This window comes from Ammodytes marinus (genome assembly GCF_949987685.1).
Source record: "Ammodytes marinus genome assembly, chromosome: 6".
NCBI classification, from domain to species: Eukaryota; Metazoa; Chordata; class Actinopteri; order Uranoscopiformes; family Ammodytidae; genus Ammodytes; species Ammodytes marinus.
In genome coordinates, this window is record NC_137235.1 from 16708569 (window position 1) to 16727116 (window position 18548).

The 18548-nt window shown below is 41.0% G+C and overlaps 1 protein-coding gene across 3 annotated transcripts; it reads right to left on the minus strand.

The window, feature by feature from the left end:
* Positions 1–825: 825 nt before the first annotated feature.
* septin3 (septin 3) lies at positions 826–17307 on the minus strand (the record flags this gene model as incomplete). 3 transcript variants are annotated; one of them, XM_080029380.1, is made up of 10 exons in its annotated part: positions 826–955; positions 10122–10173; positions 10292–10388; positions 10621–10716; positions 12205–12322; positions 13494–13631; positions 13797–13878; positions 16570–16698; positions 16909–17018; positions 17190–17305. In XM_080029380.1, 10 exons carry the CDS (start codon positions 17303–17305, stop codon positions 826–828), a joined length of 1068 nt encoding a protein of 355 aa, XP_079885506.1. The 3 variants fall into 3 exon arrangements, with proteins under 3 accessions (XP_079885506.1, XP_079885505.1, XP_079885504.1); XM_080029379.1 differs by having other exon boundaries at positions 17181–17305; XM_080029378.1 differs by having other exon boundaries at positions 16909–17307.
* Positions 17308–18548: the final 1241 nt, after the last annotated feature.

Consider the following 18548-nt stretch of genomic DNA (forward strand, 5'->3'; position numbering starts at 1 on the left):
CTTCGTGGACCCTTTAATTACACAAACACTGACACACACAGAATAGCATTCCATATGTGGCCGATGCTGCAGCTTTCTCTCATCCTAGTAAGCAGGTTTTTTGCATACAGACTTTTCTTAAATTGGAGAATCAAACATTAACAGGTCGCAGCAACATTAGAGAAATTGAATTTGTTGTCTTCTTGGGAATTGGTATAAAAGGAGACAGCACAGCTTGAAATGTTTGTCAAGCCCTTCTGACAGTTAAGCCACTGGGAACCCTTTCTCTGAATGAACAATTGCTGCTGAGAATTTTGATAAAGCAATTTGTGCAGAGACAATTGCAGAGCTGGCTCGCTCATCACGAACACACAGGGTTTATAATTTTAATATTTGGAACAAATTATTTCATTTGTCTGGATTCAGACATCAGTTGCTACAAAACACAACTTAAAATAACCTTCTGATAGACTTAGTAACTTGGCACTTTCTAAGTTTGCTCTAACTGGACACTGATAAATGACAACGCATTGGCAGTAGATTAAATGTTAATTTTTATAATGGCACTAAATCTCTGGATGGGACCATCCTCTTATTTAAATATTAATATGTAAATGATGGAATGAATTTGAAATTAAGCTAGTGGGGTTTGATATGTGAAGAAGAGTTTTGGAATCAGAAAAAAATATTAAATTACATTAATGTTTTTACAGATCTAAATGTTTTCCAAGCATGCAGCGATGCTGTGTTGACAATGATTAAAATACTCTGAAGATTCATCAATCAGCTTCATTGCACTGTTTTTTTAATTCTCACTCTGTGAGTGAACTTTTTTTGACTTATGGACTACAGGTTACTTTCTTGGGTGTCATTGGAGGATATGGGGGGCAGACCTCCATTCTCGTTCAGTCTCTTGGCTCGGTAGGTTTCATAGTGAATGTTCTGAGTGACCTCCTTCAAATCCTGGAGGTGAGACCTGAGAAAGACAAATACAAAATACATAAGGAATATCTTGGTTTGTATTTATTAGGGCCCGACCGATATATCGGCCGGCCGATTCAATCGGCCGATTATAGCCCAAAATCGGCAATCGGCAAAATGGCCGTTTTGTTCCTGTACACCTATCGACAGTAACAAGTATTTATATATATTTAAGTATATAAGTCAAAAAAGTAAATTTTCTCAATATATATTTTGGGGATAAAAAAATAAATAATAATCGGCCGATTTAATCGTTATCGTAATTTTTCTCTGACAATAATCGGCATCGGCACTCAAAAATCCACATCGGTCGGGCCCAGTGTTATTGTGTTATTTAAATCGTTGTAGTGGTCCTTAAGTCAGAGCTAAAATCCTGGGGCCGGTTGCACCAACTGGTCTTAACTAAGGCACTGTTCTCACGGTGAAAACGTGAGTTTTCCCGTTTTATTTTTTTTTAAAAACCCGTTCAGACACAATTTATCTGACATCTTCACCCGTACACATGTTTTCAGAGGAAACGGGACGAAATCGATGTAGTAAGCATGCCAGGCCAGCAGTTGGCGGTACAAGGTAGTAGTAAATAGCATTTCCGGTGCATCCGGTGTCGGCTGTAAGAATTGAATAAAAAGGCACGCCTGCGCAAGAACGATTCTTTTTCTCAGCTCTGTGAAAAACAACAACAAACATGGCGTGTCCGCTGGTTACAGCATTGGTGCAGCAATTCCATATTTTGCTGTAGGAGCGATTGTCGGCACGATAACAAACTCATCAGCAACAGCACAGCGAATACAGCTCGGTGATCCGCCATTGTTGTTGTTGTTTTCCAACTGGCGCACATGGACCTACAAAGACGGCGCATGACCATTTATCTCCAAACGCAATGCGCATGTGTGAGGGTGGAGCCGTGGCGTCAGCGTTACCAGGGGAAATGGTTTCGGTGTTTACAAGAAACCAAAACCGTTGTGTTTTCCAAAAAAACCTCCCTGGGAGGTGATCTCAAAAACTTGCGGTTTGATTGATTGATTGATTGATTGATTGATTCTTTTAATGACCACACAGCCAGGCTGGTGGAATTTGTTATCAGTACAGCTTGGTACAGGTTCCAACTTACAAAACATATAACACAGATGTACATACAGACATACACACTACACAATACATAAGGGCCATGCTTAATCCTCAGCGTTCAGAGTTCAGAAAGTTTATTGCAGTTGGGATGAAACTGTTTTTGAACCGGGTTGTTCGTAAGGCAATGTTCCTGTAACGCCTCCCAGAGGGCAGTAGCTGGAAGGCATAGTGTGCAGGGTGAGTGGGGTCGGAGATGATTTTCTGTGCTCTGCGTAGTGTCAGTTTGTGGTATAGTGAATCAAGGGACGGTAGGGGTGTGCCAATAATTTTGGATGCTGTGTTGATGATGCGTTGAAGTTTCTTCCGGGAGAGTGAGTTTAGACTGCCGAACCAGACTGTAATGGAGAAGGTGAGGATGCTTTCTACGATGGCTGTGTAGAAGCGGAGCAGAAGATGGGACCTTACCCTGAACTTCTTCAGCTGACGGAGATGGAAAAGTCTTTGCTGGGCTTTATTGTAGATGTGGTCTGCGTTTATTTTCCATTTGAGGTTATTGTTGATGTGGGTTCCGAGGAGTTTGAATGTGTCAGTGATGGAGATGAATTCACCTTTAATGAGCACAGGAGTTTTGGGGGATGGTTGGCGTCTTGGGTCGATGATGAGTTCCTTTGTTTTTGATGAGTTGAGTATGAGATCATGGTCTGTGCACCAGGTCACTGCTTGGTTGATCTGTGCACGGTATTCTGTTTCTTGGTTGTTGGTGATGAGTCCTATGATGGTTGAGTCGTCCGCGTACTTGTACAGGTTGACAGAGCTGTAGTGGGATGTGAGTTTGTTTGTGTAAAGGGAGAATAGCCAGGGTGAGAGAACACAGCCTTGGGGTGTGCCTGTACTGAGGAAGAGAGGGGAGGATGTGGTATTGTTGATCTTCACCTTCTGTTGCCTGTTCCAGAGAAAACTGTGAATCCAGTGACAGATGCATGGGTCGATGTTCATGTCCTGTAATGTATTGAATAGTTTGGCCGGGTTTATTGTTTTGAATGCAGAGCTGAAATCCATGAACAGGATGCGGGCATATGTGTTGGCGGACTCCAGGTGGTTCAGAATGTGATGAGTTGCTAAGATGACGGTGTCTTCAACTGACCTGTTGGCTCTGTATGCAAATTGATATGGGTCCATGAGGGGGGTGGTGACAGATTTCAGGTGATTTAGTATGATGCGCTCAAATGATTTCATAACTGCTGATGTCAAGGCAATGGGTCTGTAATCATTGAGGCAGGAGATGGTCTTGGTTTTGGGAACTGGGATGATAATGGATTCTTTGAAGCAGTTGGCAGGTACTGAGCTTTGGCAGAGGGAGGAGTTGAAGATGTTGGTGAAAACCCCAGCCAGCTCTGCAGCACAGTGGTGGAGAACGGAGGGGCTGATGTTATCTGGGCCGGGGGCTTTATTCCTCTTAAGTCCCTTGAAGGTGCTCCTCACCTCCTCCTCGTAGATGGTGAAAGGGGGAGGAGGGAGGGGGTCTGGGAGAGATGGTGGAGGAGCCGGTGCCTGCTCAAACCTCCCATAGAAAGTGTTGAGTGAATCAGGAAGCTGATTGTCGCTGTCAGGTGTGGGGGTGGGTTTCTTTTTGTAGTTTGTCATGTTTTGTAGTTTTTTCCAAATAGAGCGTGTCACTATTAGTGATTTGTTCTTCTAATTTAGTGGCATAATTGGATTTGGCTCTTCTTATTGCAGATCTCAGTTTGTATTTGGCAGCCATATATTGTTCTTTATTTCCTGTCAAATGTGCTGAATTTTTCTCCTTTCTTATTATTTTAATGTCCTTGTTAAACCACGGTTTATTATTATTGTAGTGTTTTACTTTTTTGAGTGGAACGCACAGGTCAACGCAGTAATTGACGTATGACGTCACTGCTTCGTTGACGTTGTTCAGGTCACCTGCGGCATGGAAAACTTCCCAGTCCGTGCACGCGAAACAACCCCGAAGTTGTTCAATGGCTTCGGGGGACCAGCACCGGAGAAGGGTCGTTGGTGTTTTGGAGGATTTCACTTTTTGCCTGTATGTAGGAATTAGCAGCAGCATCGCGTGGTCGGACCTGCCCAGCGGAGCCCTCGGGAAAGCACGGTAAGCCTCTCTGATGGAAGTGTAGCAGTGGTCCAGCGTGTTGGTCCCTCTGCTGGGGCAGTTTACCTGCTGATGGTAGCCGGGCAGCTCAGATGATAGGTTGGTCTGGTTAAAGTCCCCGAGGACGATGACTGCTGTGTCCGGGTGTGAATTTTCCACTGAGGAGACGTAGTTGGCTAACTCGGCTATGGTGGTGTTAGCGTTAGCCTCAGGTGGAATGTAAACACAGATCATAATAATGGTCTGCATTTGACAGTGAGGTATTCCAGGTGCGGGGAACATACATGTGTGAGTTCAGTAGAATTAGTGCACCAGCGTTCATTTATCATGATGCAAACACCACCGCCTTTTGCCTTGCCCGATAGTTTGGATGATCTATCGGAACGATGTAATGTGAAACCTGGAAGTGTTACCGCTTGGTCTGGTACTGACTGATCCAGCCAGGTCTCTGTCAGGCAGATGGCAGAGCAGTCACTGTAGTCTTTGTCGGTTTGGATCATAAGTTGTAATTCGTCCATTTTGTGCCGGAGGGATCTTACGTTTGACAGCAGAAGGGCTGGGAGCGGTGGCCGGTAAGGGCGTCTCCTGAACCTGGCAAAGGTGCCGGAGCGGCGGCCCTTTTGGGCCGGCAGCCATGGTGTTGAGTGGCTTGCGCTGTAGATGTTTAATTCCAGTAATTTCTCCTCCAGCAAGGATGTAGATGGGCCCAGATCACTGTGAGAGGTGGATCTGAGGTTTAGAAGCTCCGATCGGGTGTACTGGATTAAGCACGACACTTTGCAAACAAATAACGCAGACACTAAAATGACAGACAGGAACACTGCTTGTACTGTGGCAAGCCTCACGGCCGCCATTGTTGCCGCCATTGTTTCATGCCTGCGTTTGCTGTTTTCATGTACATGATATAGTGCAACCGCGGGAATTTTTCCGCGTTTGCACCGTTTCGTGTTGCCGTGAGAACAGGGCCTAAGCCTGGTCGTAACTGCTAAGTAGGGCTTAGTTAAGACCAGGCTTAAGAATGGACCTAACGGGGGCGCCTTTAGCTCAGTTGGTAAGGCGTCCCCCTCCCGGGCCGGGCCCAGCAGCAGACCCGGGTTCGATTCCCACCCGCGGTCGTTCTCTGCATGTCACTCCCCTCTCTGCCCCATTTCACCTCTGTCTCTCTGCACTATCAATAAAAGCATAAAAATGCCCAAAAAATATCTAAAAAAAACAAAAAAAAATAATGAACCTAACGCCGGTTGCACCAACGGGACTTACGCCTGGTCTTAACTACGCCCGGTCTTAGCCATGCGCGGCCATGTGAATGTTCCATGGAATGCGCATATCACTGCGTTGCTAGGATACCTCATGACGACATGCTATTTTGTTGAGACTGGACATCCAAAATGATGGAGGAAATGAGAAGAAAAGGAAATTTCACTTATTCAGAAATAAGAAAACTGATAGAAAATAGGCCTACAGCGAGAACAAGGCACACTGACACTCTACAGACAGCGTTAAAATAAATATTAAATATAGCACTATAACCTATCTACTCGGCTCAGGCACGCAGCATGTCTTCCCGTGACCGGGACAAGATTTTACGTTTAAAATGCCCCCGCTTCCCATGCACAGAAAGACGAGAGCCATCAGTAAAGCGCTGAGGTGCGCACTAATGCGCATTAGCCTACCAAGAGGTTCTCATTAGAAATTCAATCAAAACGTAGGCTTTACAAAATTAATAATAAAAATTGTATTGGAAAACAGAGTTTGTGGCCAGTTTTGTTTTAACAAAAGCCAAGGGACATAACTGGTTTATGCGCGTGCAGCACTTTGTTTTGTAGGGAGTTTTTTCTTGTGGCTATGACTCTCAACAGCGCTCTCTCTGACAAAAAATGACCAGAACTTAGAGGAAAGCCCGTTTGTGGGAGAAGATTGGGTGCACACTTCTACATAGGCTATTTTACAGTAGCCTAGTATTTTGTTCTATTGTTTTTGTTTTTATAACGGATCGTTGCGCACACATGTGACGAGCCTCCTCCTGTGATGGAGGAGGCTCGTCATTTTTGTGAAGGCTACATAAACGTTTTGTTAACATAGAGGTCTACCCTTTGTCATACGGACAAAGCATGGGAATAGAAAACAGTAAAAGCAGTGTCGATCATAGTCTACAGTGACAGTCGAGAATCACGATCAGCTTTTTCATTCTCCCCTGCGCACACTGTTCTCTCTTCCAGCGCACACACGCTTGATACAAGCGCACCGCCACCGTTTATGCCTGAAAAAAGCTAGGTGGACACGGGCCCTTTATTAAAAAGTAACAAAAAATCACATTGAGACAACTTAAAGTTGGTAAAGTAGGCTATACAGGTGCCTGCCTGCGTGCTGCCTGACAGCCATCGCTGTATGCAATTAATGCCACAGCGCATCAAGTTACTTCTGTGTCGGAGCATTATGCCAACAGCTGAGTCTTTTAACAAGGGATCCATGCAGAGCTGCAGGTGAAGGGATCGCCTCTCCCGATTAACCAGATAACTTGATGCGCAATGGCAATAATCAAAAGGGAAGAGCAGGTAGGCAGACACCTGTGTGGCGTTTTACCTTGAGAGAGAGAGAGTAACGTGCGGCACACAATTTCTTTCCGCGAGCATTACTCATATTCTCTCATACCTTGGCTTTTGTTGACACATAACTGGATGGATTTGATGTTTTTGGTATAGAAACGGCTTAGAATTTTGACTTTACGCCTGCCCCTGACCAGGCGTAGGATTTACGCCTAGTCTTAGTGAAAAGAACGCTAAGCCCAGGTTAGTAACGGTTAGGTCGGACTTAGAACGCCAAGTTAAGACCAGGCGCAGTTAAGACCAACCCAGCCCTGCACACTGCCAAAGCAAGACTGGACCCTGGAAGCAACTTCAACCACGCATGCACTGATCATCAGGGGGGAAAAGGGCATCTTTTGAAGGATATAAAAACATGGCCTCCTGCCTTTGTTTTACTCAAAAACAAAAACAACAGTTAGTAGGTTTTTTAAGTCTACTGGGATTTTACACAACAAGGGAAATTGTATAATGATATCCTTACGGGCAAAGAATTATACATTGTCATTTTCAAAATGCTGATTGTAAGTACATTATTGGTTGATTAATCACAGTGGTTGACACTAACGGTTGCCCGCTTGCCCGGGGCAACTGAAAATAATGTTTGGGCAAGTTGAGATTGCTTTTTGGTTGCCCGAACGGGCAAGTGGATTTTAGAGGGTTTGTCTGTAGTCTAGGCTATGTATTCATGTGTTTTACAGTCCCGCTAACTCACACAAAATAGATCGGCTATATTCGCAATTGAGCAGCCGCGCGCGGCAGCCAGCAGCATCACGGTCGCTCTTTCGCACTCGATCTCTCTATCTCTCTCTCTCACACACACACACACACACACAGCCTGTGTGCGCGCAGTTTCACTGTCTACGTTCCGAAAGCCGGCTCTATCCTACGGACCTGGTTCCGCTATATTCAAAACCCAGAAATCAATAACGTTTGAGCTTATCGATACCGCTATGGAGTCCAGTAGGCTAGGTCACATTATGTAATTTTAAATATCGAGTCGGGTCATCTTCATCTAATTAGGCCTACTTCAGCTTATTATTCCATCACTGGACCGCATCATGGACTGTAAAAGTGTTCTACCTTCGACTGTCTTGAAGAAACTCCTTCAACCCGCTCCGTCTCCCAAAAAAAAAAAAAAAAACTCTTGTCTGCTGAGCCGCTGCCGCTGCAGACGGGCTTGGCACCGTCTCATCATTCATTCAATGCAGCGGTGATCAACAAATGAGAGACTCTAGCAAGTCCCGCAGTTAAAAAATCGGATAGTTTTTAAATCCATATTAAAATCTGCAGGATAAGACCTAGTTAGCTAAAAAAAAAATCGCTAACGGTTCAACTGTGATGTGTTCAGGTCGGCTCAGTAAAATGATTATTAGGCAAAGGTCAATAAAATGACATCATGATGTGTTCAAATGTAACATCAAGAAAATAAGAAATTTGAGTTTTTCGCGGGAAGCTTGAATAATAGCCTACCGTTTGGGTAAAAAACTTGTTTTCCCAGCAATATAAACTAAATAGTAGGCCTAAATATGGAATTATGACATGCTTAAAGTCCTATCCTGAACTCTGCTCATCTTATAAGCAATTAAAGCAATAATACCAGTTCTCTTTAAACAAAATAATAGAAAAGTATCGATAAAGAATTGGATTGTGGAGTCTTTATAATGGTATCAATATGAATAGAAATGAATGATCCCCCTCCCTACTTACAGTGTAACTGGGCAATAGCTTTAACATGGTGGACTTTAATCATTTTATGGCACACGATCACTTTTTGGCACAATGTGACCGTTTTAAATAAGTTAAATAAGTTAAATGTTTCTGAGGAAGCTGACATTCAGCTCTGAGCTAGACTGAGTTTTCTGAGCCCCTGGGCAAGGTGCATGGCAAAAAGAGGTCCTTTCACGATGCTGCAGCAGGACCAAGCGCTTGGTGTTGTGTGATGTCATGATATCTAGGCTTATATGAATTGTTGTTCGTTTTATGTGGTCAGGATGAGACAAGTAAGCAGTGTTTGCATTTAAGAGATACGGTTAGCTAAAATGTATAATTTAATTAGCCTATACTGTATACTGTATATCATTGTTTAACAGTTTTTGTTTTTTTTGGGCAAGTGAACACAACATTCGGGCAAGTAAAACATTACCTGTACTTTCCCTATGGGCAAGTGCATTTGAAACCTTAGTGTCAACCCCTGAATCATATAAATCCAAATAATCTTTCAAATTAGAAAATTTGTGTTTATTTGTATCCTTAAAGTGGCTACGAGTAACTTTGTCGGTTGGCGGCCCCTTTGGACAAAAGCAGTAGTATTTTTACGACACCAGCTGTCGTAAAGCTGTTTTCTAGTGTGTGCCGGCCGTGCAAGTGTCAAAATAGTAGTACGCAGTATAGTGCATGTCCGTGTGTTGAAAGATTTAGGGCACGGACTCATTTCGGCTCCGTGAGAGTGGTTAGTGACACTGCATCAACTAATGCCAGTTAGTGCCACACACACCTGATTGCAATGAGTTAATGCAGTGTCACTAACCACTTTCTCAGTCTCTCACGGAGCTGAAAGATTCCGTGTCCTCACAAAAAGCGAATGAACGAGAAATGCCAGTATGGATCACAATGAGGTAATGTGTTTATGTTGTTGTAAATAATGACTATTTCAGATGAATAATGGTCATCTGATGATGGTGACGCAAAGTAAACTTTGTTTTAGTACCGCTCGTTCATTTAGGAGAAAGTCTGCAGGACTTCACTCCTGTGAATTTGTGTACACGTTGCTTGGCAACGCCCTCCTCCCGCCCGTCTATCACTCTCCCTTTTAGCTTTTCTTCATTGAATTTTATTTTTTCTTTGATGGTTCAGCCCTGTTATCAGTCGTTATGACGACAAATAACTGTCTCAAACAAGGCTCCCGCTCCCCTTCCCTCACCTGGAGGGATAGGCTTCTCAAATCGCGTTGCTGCGCTAGACTGAAATCTGCGACCAATACGAATATGTGACCATAGAGCCTGCATGCGCAACCCGAAAATCGGACTGGGTGTGCGACCAGACCAAATGCAGTAATAAAAACTATATCAACAAGTCTTTCTTTGCACCGATGGTCTCGTTTGCTGTTAAAGGTAATTTATGATTATCAGAGGAAAAATTAGGCTGTTTTAAAGATATTTAAATGTTACTCGTAGTGGCTTTAAGTGATGGTAAGTCTAATATTTTTCATTTGATGAAACTGATTTTTCACAATTTTATGCTATTTTATATTGCAAACAATTAATTAATAAATCAAAATAAAACAATCTGATTATTCTAATATGTTAAATAATTCTATGCAATAGATCAAGTTCGTTACATATTTAAGTGTTATTTTAATTATCCATTTTAAAGACTTTTACCTGATCAGGAAATCTCTCAGCTGAGCAAACTCACAGTGGTTGGGATTTTCAACTGCAAATAAACAAATTGTAATAAATCAAATGTCATATCATATATGTTAAGTCCTTCACCTGAGATCATCCATATTATTTCTGAAGCAAAGGGACTGTAGATGTTACTTATCACCCACCTTCTACGATTCCCCACGCTGTTTTCCTCCCAAGAACTCGTTTGCCATTCACTTGATATTCTTTCTCGCTGCCCACCACAGCAAATGGCATCGCCTCCTATGGACAGAGACATTTCATCACGGTTGAGTGTATCAAGAGACCTGCACAAGGTTTTATGAGATGAAACAAATACAACATGCTCTGAGGCCCTGACATTCTGTTCGGAGGAATGAGTGTGTGAGAGAGAAATCGGGTCAGGCTCGGTGGAGATGAGGGGAAGGCAAAGACTGATGAAGAGGAAGAAAACCATGATACAAATGCGTGTGAGAGAAAGAACAGAACTACTCACTCTGATCTTGTCGTTGTCGCTCTTGTCCTCCATGTCCTCATCAAACTCTTTCTGTGGGTAAAACTCAATACCGCCCATCTCCAACTCCTTCCTTATCTAGAACACAAAAAAAAACAGATATCTGTGACATGTCTTTTAAAGCACATTTTTGGATCCCCTAAATATTTGTTGTTTAATCATTATTTTTTTTTTCAACTTGGGGGCAGCAGAAACAAGCTATAAACACAACATTGACAAATGCTGACAATATAAAAGGTACAGTAAATCACATCCAAATATCACTGGAACATCAGGGAAAGATGATGGCGATGAAATTATGAATAAACTGTTTGGGACTTGATGGGTGATAGCTGTCAAATAAGGACATCGCTTCAGACATGCAGGTTCACTAAAGCTTATGCACAGTAGCTTCATATTTGTCCGAAATATATAGACTAAAGGGTTTGCATTTAGGCTTTTTAGTTAATTGGTATTTATTAGCTACAAATAATAGGCTATTAAATAAAAAATATCGTAATTTTGACGTGGCCCAAACTAAAGTGATTTCCCACATAGGCTACCGTTCAATATGAGACAGTGTCAGACTTAAATTACTTATCTCCCTATTTAAATTTGCTGAGTCTAGTTTAGTGTTGAATTGAATTACAATGACTATGTTTACATGCACAGCAATACTATATATTTATTACCCCGCCACTGATATTGACATAAGCATGGATATCAATAAATCATAATTCATAAAGAACATATATACAGTTGTGTTCAAAATAATAGCAGTGTGTTTAAATTTTTTTGTAAAGATCAAAATCCTAATAATAGCTTTTATTTCCATACACGCAAATGCACTGGGGACATTGCACATTCTATTCCAACTCCGAATATGAAGACACTTTTGTCAAATGTTTCTATATCTTTACAGAAAGTGAAGAAAAAGGAATATTAGACTGTTCAGAAGATTTAGCTTTCCTGTGATACACTGAACTAATATTTAGTTGTATAACCTCTGTTTCTGAGAACTGCTTCACATCTGTGTTTCATGGAGTCGACCAACTTGTGGCACCTGTGAACACGTGTTTCAGCCCAAGACGATTGGACTACATTCCACAATTCCTCTGCATTTCTTGGTTTTTCCTCAAAAACAGCATTTTTGATGTCACCACAGGTTTTCTATTGGATTAAGGTCCAGGGATTGGGTTGGCCACTCCATAACATTAATCTTGTTGGTCTGGAACCAAGATCTTGTTCGCTTACTGGTGTGTTTGGGGTCGTTGACTTGTTGGAACACCCATTTCAAGGGCATTTCCTCTTCAAGTATTCTAATGTATCCAAACTGGATACATGTATTTTTGAACAGTCTGATATTCCTTTTTCTTCACTTTCTGTAAAGATGAAGAAACATTTGACAAGTTTCTTCATATTTGGATTTGGAATAGAATGTGTAATGTCCCCAATGCATTTGCGTGTTTGGAAATAAAAGCTATGATAAGGATTTTGATCTTGCCTCACTTTTTTAAACACACTGCTATTATTTTGAACACAACTGTAGGTGTGATTCATCAGGCTAGTGTTAGCGGCAAAACTCACCCGCTGTTTAAACTCCTGTCTCTCGTCAAGGGTCATGGTGTCCGCCTTTGCAATGACAGGAATAATGTTGACTGAGTGACTCAAGCGCTTCATGAACTCGACGTCTAGCTGCCGGAGACTGAGGCAGACAGGGAACAGACAGGACAGAGAAGGTAAGTGGGTGAGTAGGTAGGTTTATTTTACACTACTCTCAAAAAGGCTCAAATTCAACAGTAAAAAGACGACAGAGATGACAAAAAGCAAAAGGAGGTCTAGGGCTTTTATCGGTTTTATGCATCTTGATACCTTTACCTGGTCTTGTAGCAATTACAAAAGTCCCACAGTGTGAATGCTAGTGAAAAGTGGGCCTATCATTGGACACAGGTTGTGTTCCAGTTCTTGTTTGCCTGCACACAAAGCCTCCTGTCGGCCTCAATTACCTCAGCTAAGAGGGATGGGACACACTAGCTGTAAAACACAAAAGACTGTATCCGTGTATCCGTTACAGAACAATTTTACAGTTGTCAGCAGGAGCTAATTGCGAGGAGTTCAGAGGAGAGCGAGAGGAGCCAGAACATTACTAAAATTAGGGCTGTGTCAAAAAATCGAAATATCGATATATCGCGATACTTAGTTTCCCGATATCAGTATCGATTTTTATATCAAAATATCGATTTTTTTTAATTAATTTTTTTATGATTTTTTTTTTTTTTTTTTGCTTTTCAAGGCTTTATTGACAGTGCAGAGATACAGATATGAAGTGGGGCAGAGAGAGAATGAAACAACCACGGGTCAGATTCAAACCCATGTCTGCTGTCAGGCCTGAGCCTCTAGGATACTGACTATTGAAGTTAGATCAGTTTTGTTTATAAAAATACTTAAGATTCACTGTGTCACAAAAGCACACTGATGTGTTTTCATTTTCATTGTGTCCTGTACAGTTAGTACAAGAGTGAATTGGATTTGTTATTTTGATGTTATGGCAGCTCCAGCAGTGTTTGATAATTTGCCAAAACCAAAAAAAAGGAAGAAAAATAGTAAAGGAAGTTGTGAATGAAATAGTTTTGACTTCATTTGTCTGTACAATTATCACTATATTGTGCTGTTATGTTTGACAAGGCAACTTGTTTATGGAATATCGCAATATATCGTGATATATCGTATCGTGACTAGTGCATCGTGATACGTATCGTATCGCGAAGTCCTTGACGATACCCAGCCCTAACTAAAATACACATCCCTTTTCAGATCATATGCTGATGGTCTGAGTAATAACTATAACTCATTAGTTCTGACAACGTTTAACTCACGAGTGTCCAGTCGGGGAGATGAAATAGAGGCAGCAGTGCACCCTGGTGTCAGGGATGCGTTTCTTTCTGGTGATGTTGACCTCCTCCTTCAGGAACTTCTCATACTGCTCGTTGATGTAATTGGAAATTGGCTCCCAGCTGAGGATATCACAGAGGGAAAGAGGTCAGCTTGAGAGGAGACGGTTTACTTTACACAAAGCACAAATTTGTAAGATTACAAGTGAAAAATAGTTCTGGGTAAGATAATGCAAATATGATGACATTTATAGGGCGTTAATGATCCAGTAGTGGGGGAAAACCCACCAGTTGTCGTTATTGATTAGGTCTCCAAAGCCTGGGGTGTCAACGATTGTCAGCTTCATTTTCACGCCTCCCTCCTCAAGGACTGTATGAACACACACATGAAGAGAAAGTAGTGAAGTAAATCATAGCTGTAGCTTTAATGCGAAAATACTTTACATATGATGCTACTGATCTGTTTATTTGATATATAACATATTAAAGAAAAGCGTATAAACGAGACAAAGCAAACAAAGAATAAATGATTGAGATATTTTGAACATCTGCATTCGATGCCACACGTCTGCTGTTTCTCTGGCTATAATTGTGTCAGGTCACTGTCAACCGAAGGCAATGTGTGCATGATCATGTTAACCAAAGCGACCACACACTGGACTTACAGGGTAGTCTGGTGCTGTTAATCATCAAGGATGTATACAAGTTGAGTCACTTTTCCAGCAGATGCTGTATTGAGCACATCGCTGGTTGCTACAAACTGAGAAGTCAACAACCAATTTCATAAACGGTGTGCAAAGACATAGATGCCATAGTAACTGATTTCATAAAGACACTGGGGGAGGGGCGTCAATATATATTTTCAAATGCCACACATTTTGGATTTAAATGGGAGTAATTAGCTTTGTATTTTTCAAACCAAAATCATGGCTGACTCTTTTCCTGCTAAAAAGCTTGTTCACTTTGTTTTTTTTGAGGGAAATTTAACAATCCTTCTTTACTTGATAACATTGTTAGCAAACCACAAATTGAGCTATGTGTAGCCTACCCCGTTTTGTCAGTTGTCTGCAAGCTCTTTCCCTGTTACCATGGAAACTCAGCTTTCAGTTCTGAGATTGTCTGGTGATACATTTGCAAACTTTTCAGGCTTCAAATTTCTTTCTTTTTTTAAACTTGTTTTAGACTAGTGTCGCTAGACCAACCAAGAAACTTTAATCCCAAAACTAGGCCCCAATCTTAGTATCAAAAGCTGAAGCAATCAGATTGATCATGGAACTGCTAAGTTTGTTCGGGAGGAGATAGCAAAAATGGGATCCGATATTGCAGCTATCAAACGAGACATCGCAAAGAAGGCTTCAGAGGAAAGAGAGGTTAACGATGAGTATCAAAATTCATTGGGAAAATGGAAAGCATGTCTGTTGTACACTGTCAATGAATAAGGAGACCTAAAATTGTATGTGTATTGGACTGCAGCTTCTCAAAAAAAAAAAAAGAAAAAAACAACAACAACAACAAAATTGTGTTTTATCTGTATCAGTAGCTGTGTATCTGAATCTGAAGACAATGGGGGCGGGACCTGATAAGCCTTTGGCTTCTCCTGCTACCCTTCGGACCATAACACAAAGAAATATGTATGAATATGTCAAAGAAAAAATTGTGTATTGTGTGTAATTGTCCGAAAGAATAATAATTTAAAAAAAAAGCAAATGTGAAGTTTGCGTGTCTCATTTAAGATTAACTATAATGAAAATGTCCCATGTGGCTGATTAGTTTAAATCTGCACTCTGAGAAGGTGTAATACATTCGGGGCATTGTACAGTATAATCTACAGTAAAAGGAGACCAGTTCAAATATTAACTGAGCTGAAGGTTAAAAAGTCTGTTAGAAAAGCAATGTCTGTCTTATTTTGAAAATTCAACCTTAACTCACTGTTAGGGACAATCTGTAACGGCGATGATAAGTGGAAACGATGTATCATGTCGTGAGAAGTAATGAGCGTTTGAGTTGCAGATGAGATGCAGAAACACGGTTTAGCCTCTCATTAAATCAAAGTAAAAGAAATTGCACTCATTGAAATGCAACACAACACTGCTGAATCTGAAAATATGGAAGAATATGAAGAATTTCATTATTTTACCTTAAGTAAATATAATACATAACCACTGACTGAGCTGATAGTAGTAACACATTTCCAAAACATCTAGCATGTGTCATGGCAATGACCAACCCTTAAAGAATCGGCTTACACTTTTTCAAGGTCTGTCTCAAACCCCATTTGTCTGCTGACGATACGTCCATGTACAAAACATGCAAGCATGCTCATGAGCCAATAGAAAAACTTAAGCATGGTGTCTGGAAAGGTCCAGATAATTACTGTATAACAAGTTAGGTTTTTTTCTGGCCTTCCTGCCATGAATTTTTTTTTCATTTGACTGCCTGTCCTGACTGATCACCTTTAAAAAATCTGTTTTGTACCATGATTGTCACACCAGATTTTCCTGAAAATCCAGAGCATTACAGAAACCTAAACTGGCACTTTGGCACTGCATCAGAATATTGTGTAATAGCAGGTCCGTCCCAGATCCACATTATCCCAAAATATATTTAGCTAATCCTGAAAACTGGTCTCTCTTGCAAAAGAGTCTTCAGCCTCAATGGGATTTACCTGTATAAATAAAGGTTAAAAAAAAAAAGTGTCAGTTTTAAATAAAGTAATTTTATTCCAGATCAATAAATCGAGTTGGAAAATATATCATCAGTAATGTTGCAGGAATCCCCAACTACAAAAGTAAATGTAAATAGTAACAGTAAACTAATGATGAAAAGCCTCTCACACAAATTCAATGCAGAGGATGTAGAAGTTGGCCCGTGCTGCTCATCTCAAATTAATCACAAGTGCTCCCGGCAGCTTCCAGGGTGCAACAATGATATACTGTAAGTAGGCTATGTGATACTTTTAGGAACATGGTCAAAGATCGTTAATTTTCTCTGTCAAATTAAATGCTGCTATAAATGTCTGTCTCTAAAGAAGGAAACAGTAGCTTTCTCCCTATGTACTCACCATGAGACACTGCTTTGATCTCTACCGTTTTGGGGATCTTCTCATCGCGGGCCCACCCTGCGCTCTTCCTGCTCACCTGGGACTTGAAGAGGGTGTTCACCAAAGTCGACTTTCCAAGACCACTGTGACCTGAGAAGAGAGCGAAGGGGGGAAAAAATGTCATGAACAAGGTTGGGTGAGGTGATGTAAATGTAGGTCGAATTTTGCTTTTTACCGAGAAGAATAGAAATAGATTCATAATATCTTAATATATTTCCCAGGTGCCTTTGTCTCTAATGTCTTCAAAGCTCAACACTATTATTCATCGTTCACCTTAATTAGGAGGCTTCTGTGACTTACCAACAACCATGATATTAAAATCAAATCCCGTCTTCATGGTCTTCTTCCTCATCTGCTCAATGATGGTGTCAATGCCAATGTACCCCAGCAGAGTTGATCCCCCGCTGGAGCTGTGTGAGCCTCCGATGCCATGACCTCCATTGTGTGCTGCAGTGTGAGCCCCACCATGACCCACACCATGACCCGCACCATGACCCGCACCATGGCTGCCAACGTGACTAGGGCCGTGGCTCCCAATGGGGACTGGAATGTTGCTTGGAGGAAGAGCAGAGCTTCCTCCTCCGGTGCCTAGGCCCTGGGGCGGAAAGGGGCTGGAGGGGGATAGAGCCCCCACATTTGGGGGCTTGGCTGGGACCACTGGTTTAGGTCTCACTTCTGGAGGAACTACGTCAGACATGTCTACAGAAGAAGAAAGAAGAAAGGAGGATAAAACCAAATGCTTTCATTAACTGAAAATAACCCCACAGCAGTAAGAAGTAGGCCAGTGAAGCCGGCCGAGGCATGTCCTCTGTTTCACTCTCCTCTTTGTTGGGAGAAATAGAGTTTTACTAAATCCTGACATGTAGTCTCGCAGAGAGTTCTGGGTTTGAAATATCTGTCTACAGAGTAACAGTGACATTTGTGTGTTGTGAAAAAAATAAGTAGCTGTTGAATTTTAGATACGGACTATGGATTTTGGCAAGAACTCACAGATCCACAATAAATACAATTTCATTTACAACATTATAAAATCCAATATTTCCGCCATCATTTATGTATATTCATTCAGCCCCGGCAGGCCACCAACTAAAATGTTAAAAGCCATAGCATTACCAATGTATAAGTATGTTTAGACATGATCGGCTAACATTAGCTTATTGCAGAATGCAGATATAGTCTATTGCATAATACAGCGTATAATACGCCAATAACAAGAAATACAAAGTGTTCTGCTAAGTACATACTTTATCTTCACAATAAAATCACAATAATAATAATAAAAATAATTGCCATGTATGTAAAGAAAACTGATCTAAGCCGAAATATTATCATTATCAGAATTTTTTTAAATTCTCAGATATCATTCCAGTAGGCCTATAAGTTAGGCTATAGTGGTATGATTTGCATTGTTTGCAATGGAGCACTAAAATGGCAACAATTAGTCAATGAATGAATCAATGGGCAAATATGTATCTTCAGCTACTTTGATCATCTATTATTCGTAGTTTTTAAAGAAAATACATTTCAAATCTTTAAGCTCAAGTTTACGACAGAGTAAAAAAGAGAAAAAAAATAAAGATTTACGAGATTAAATATCCTAGCTTAATATAACGACAATAAAATCGTTATATAAAGAGAATAATGTTGAAATTTTAATTGTAGTAATATTAGGATAATAAAGTAGTAATATTACGTAAAATAACAACTTTTATTCACGTTAATTTTTTTTTCTCAACGTAGCCCTAAAACTCTGGCGTACATGCTCAAGCTTCTTATATTTGAATTTTTTCATAGCAAACTGAATATCTTTGGGTTTTTCGACCAAAACATGACACTTCTTAGTATAATCTCAAATTGAAACTAAATTTCCAAAATGTGGTTTAAACCATCCCAACCTATCTGCATGGCTTGGGACCACCGCAGATAAGTTAGAGAACATG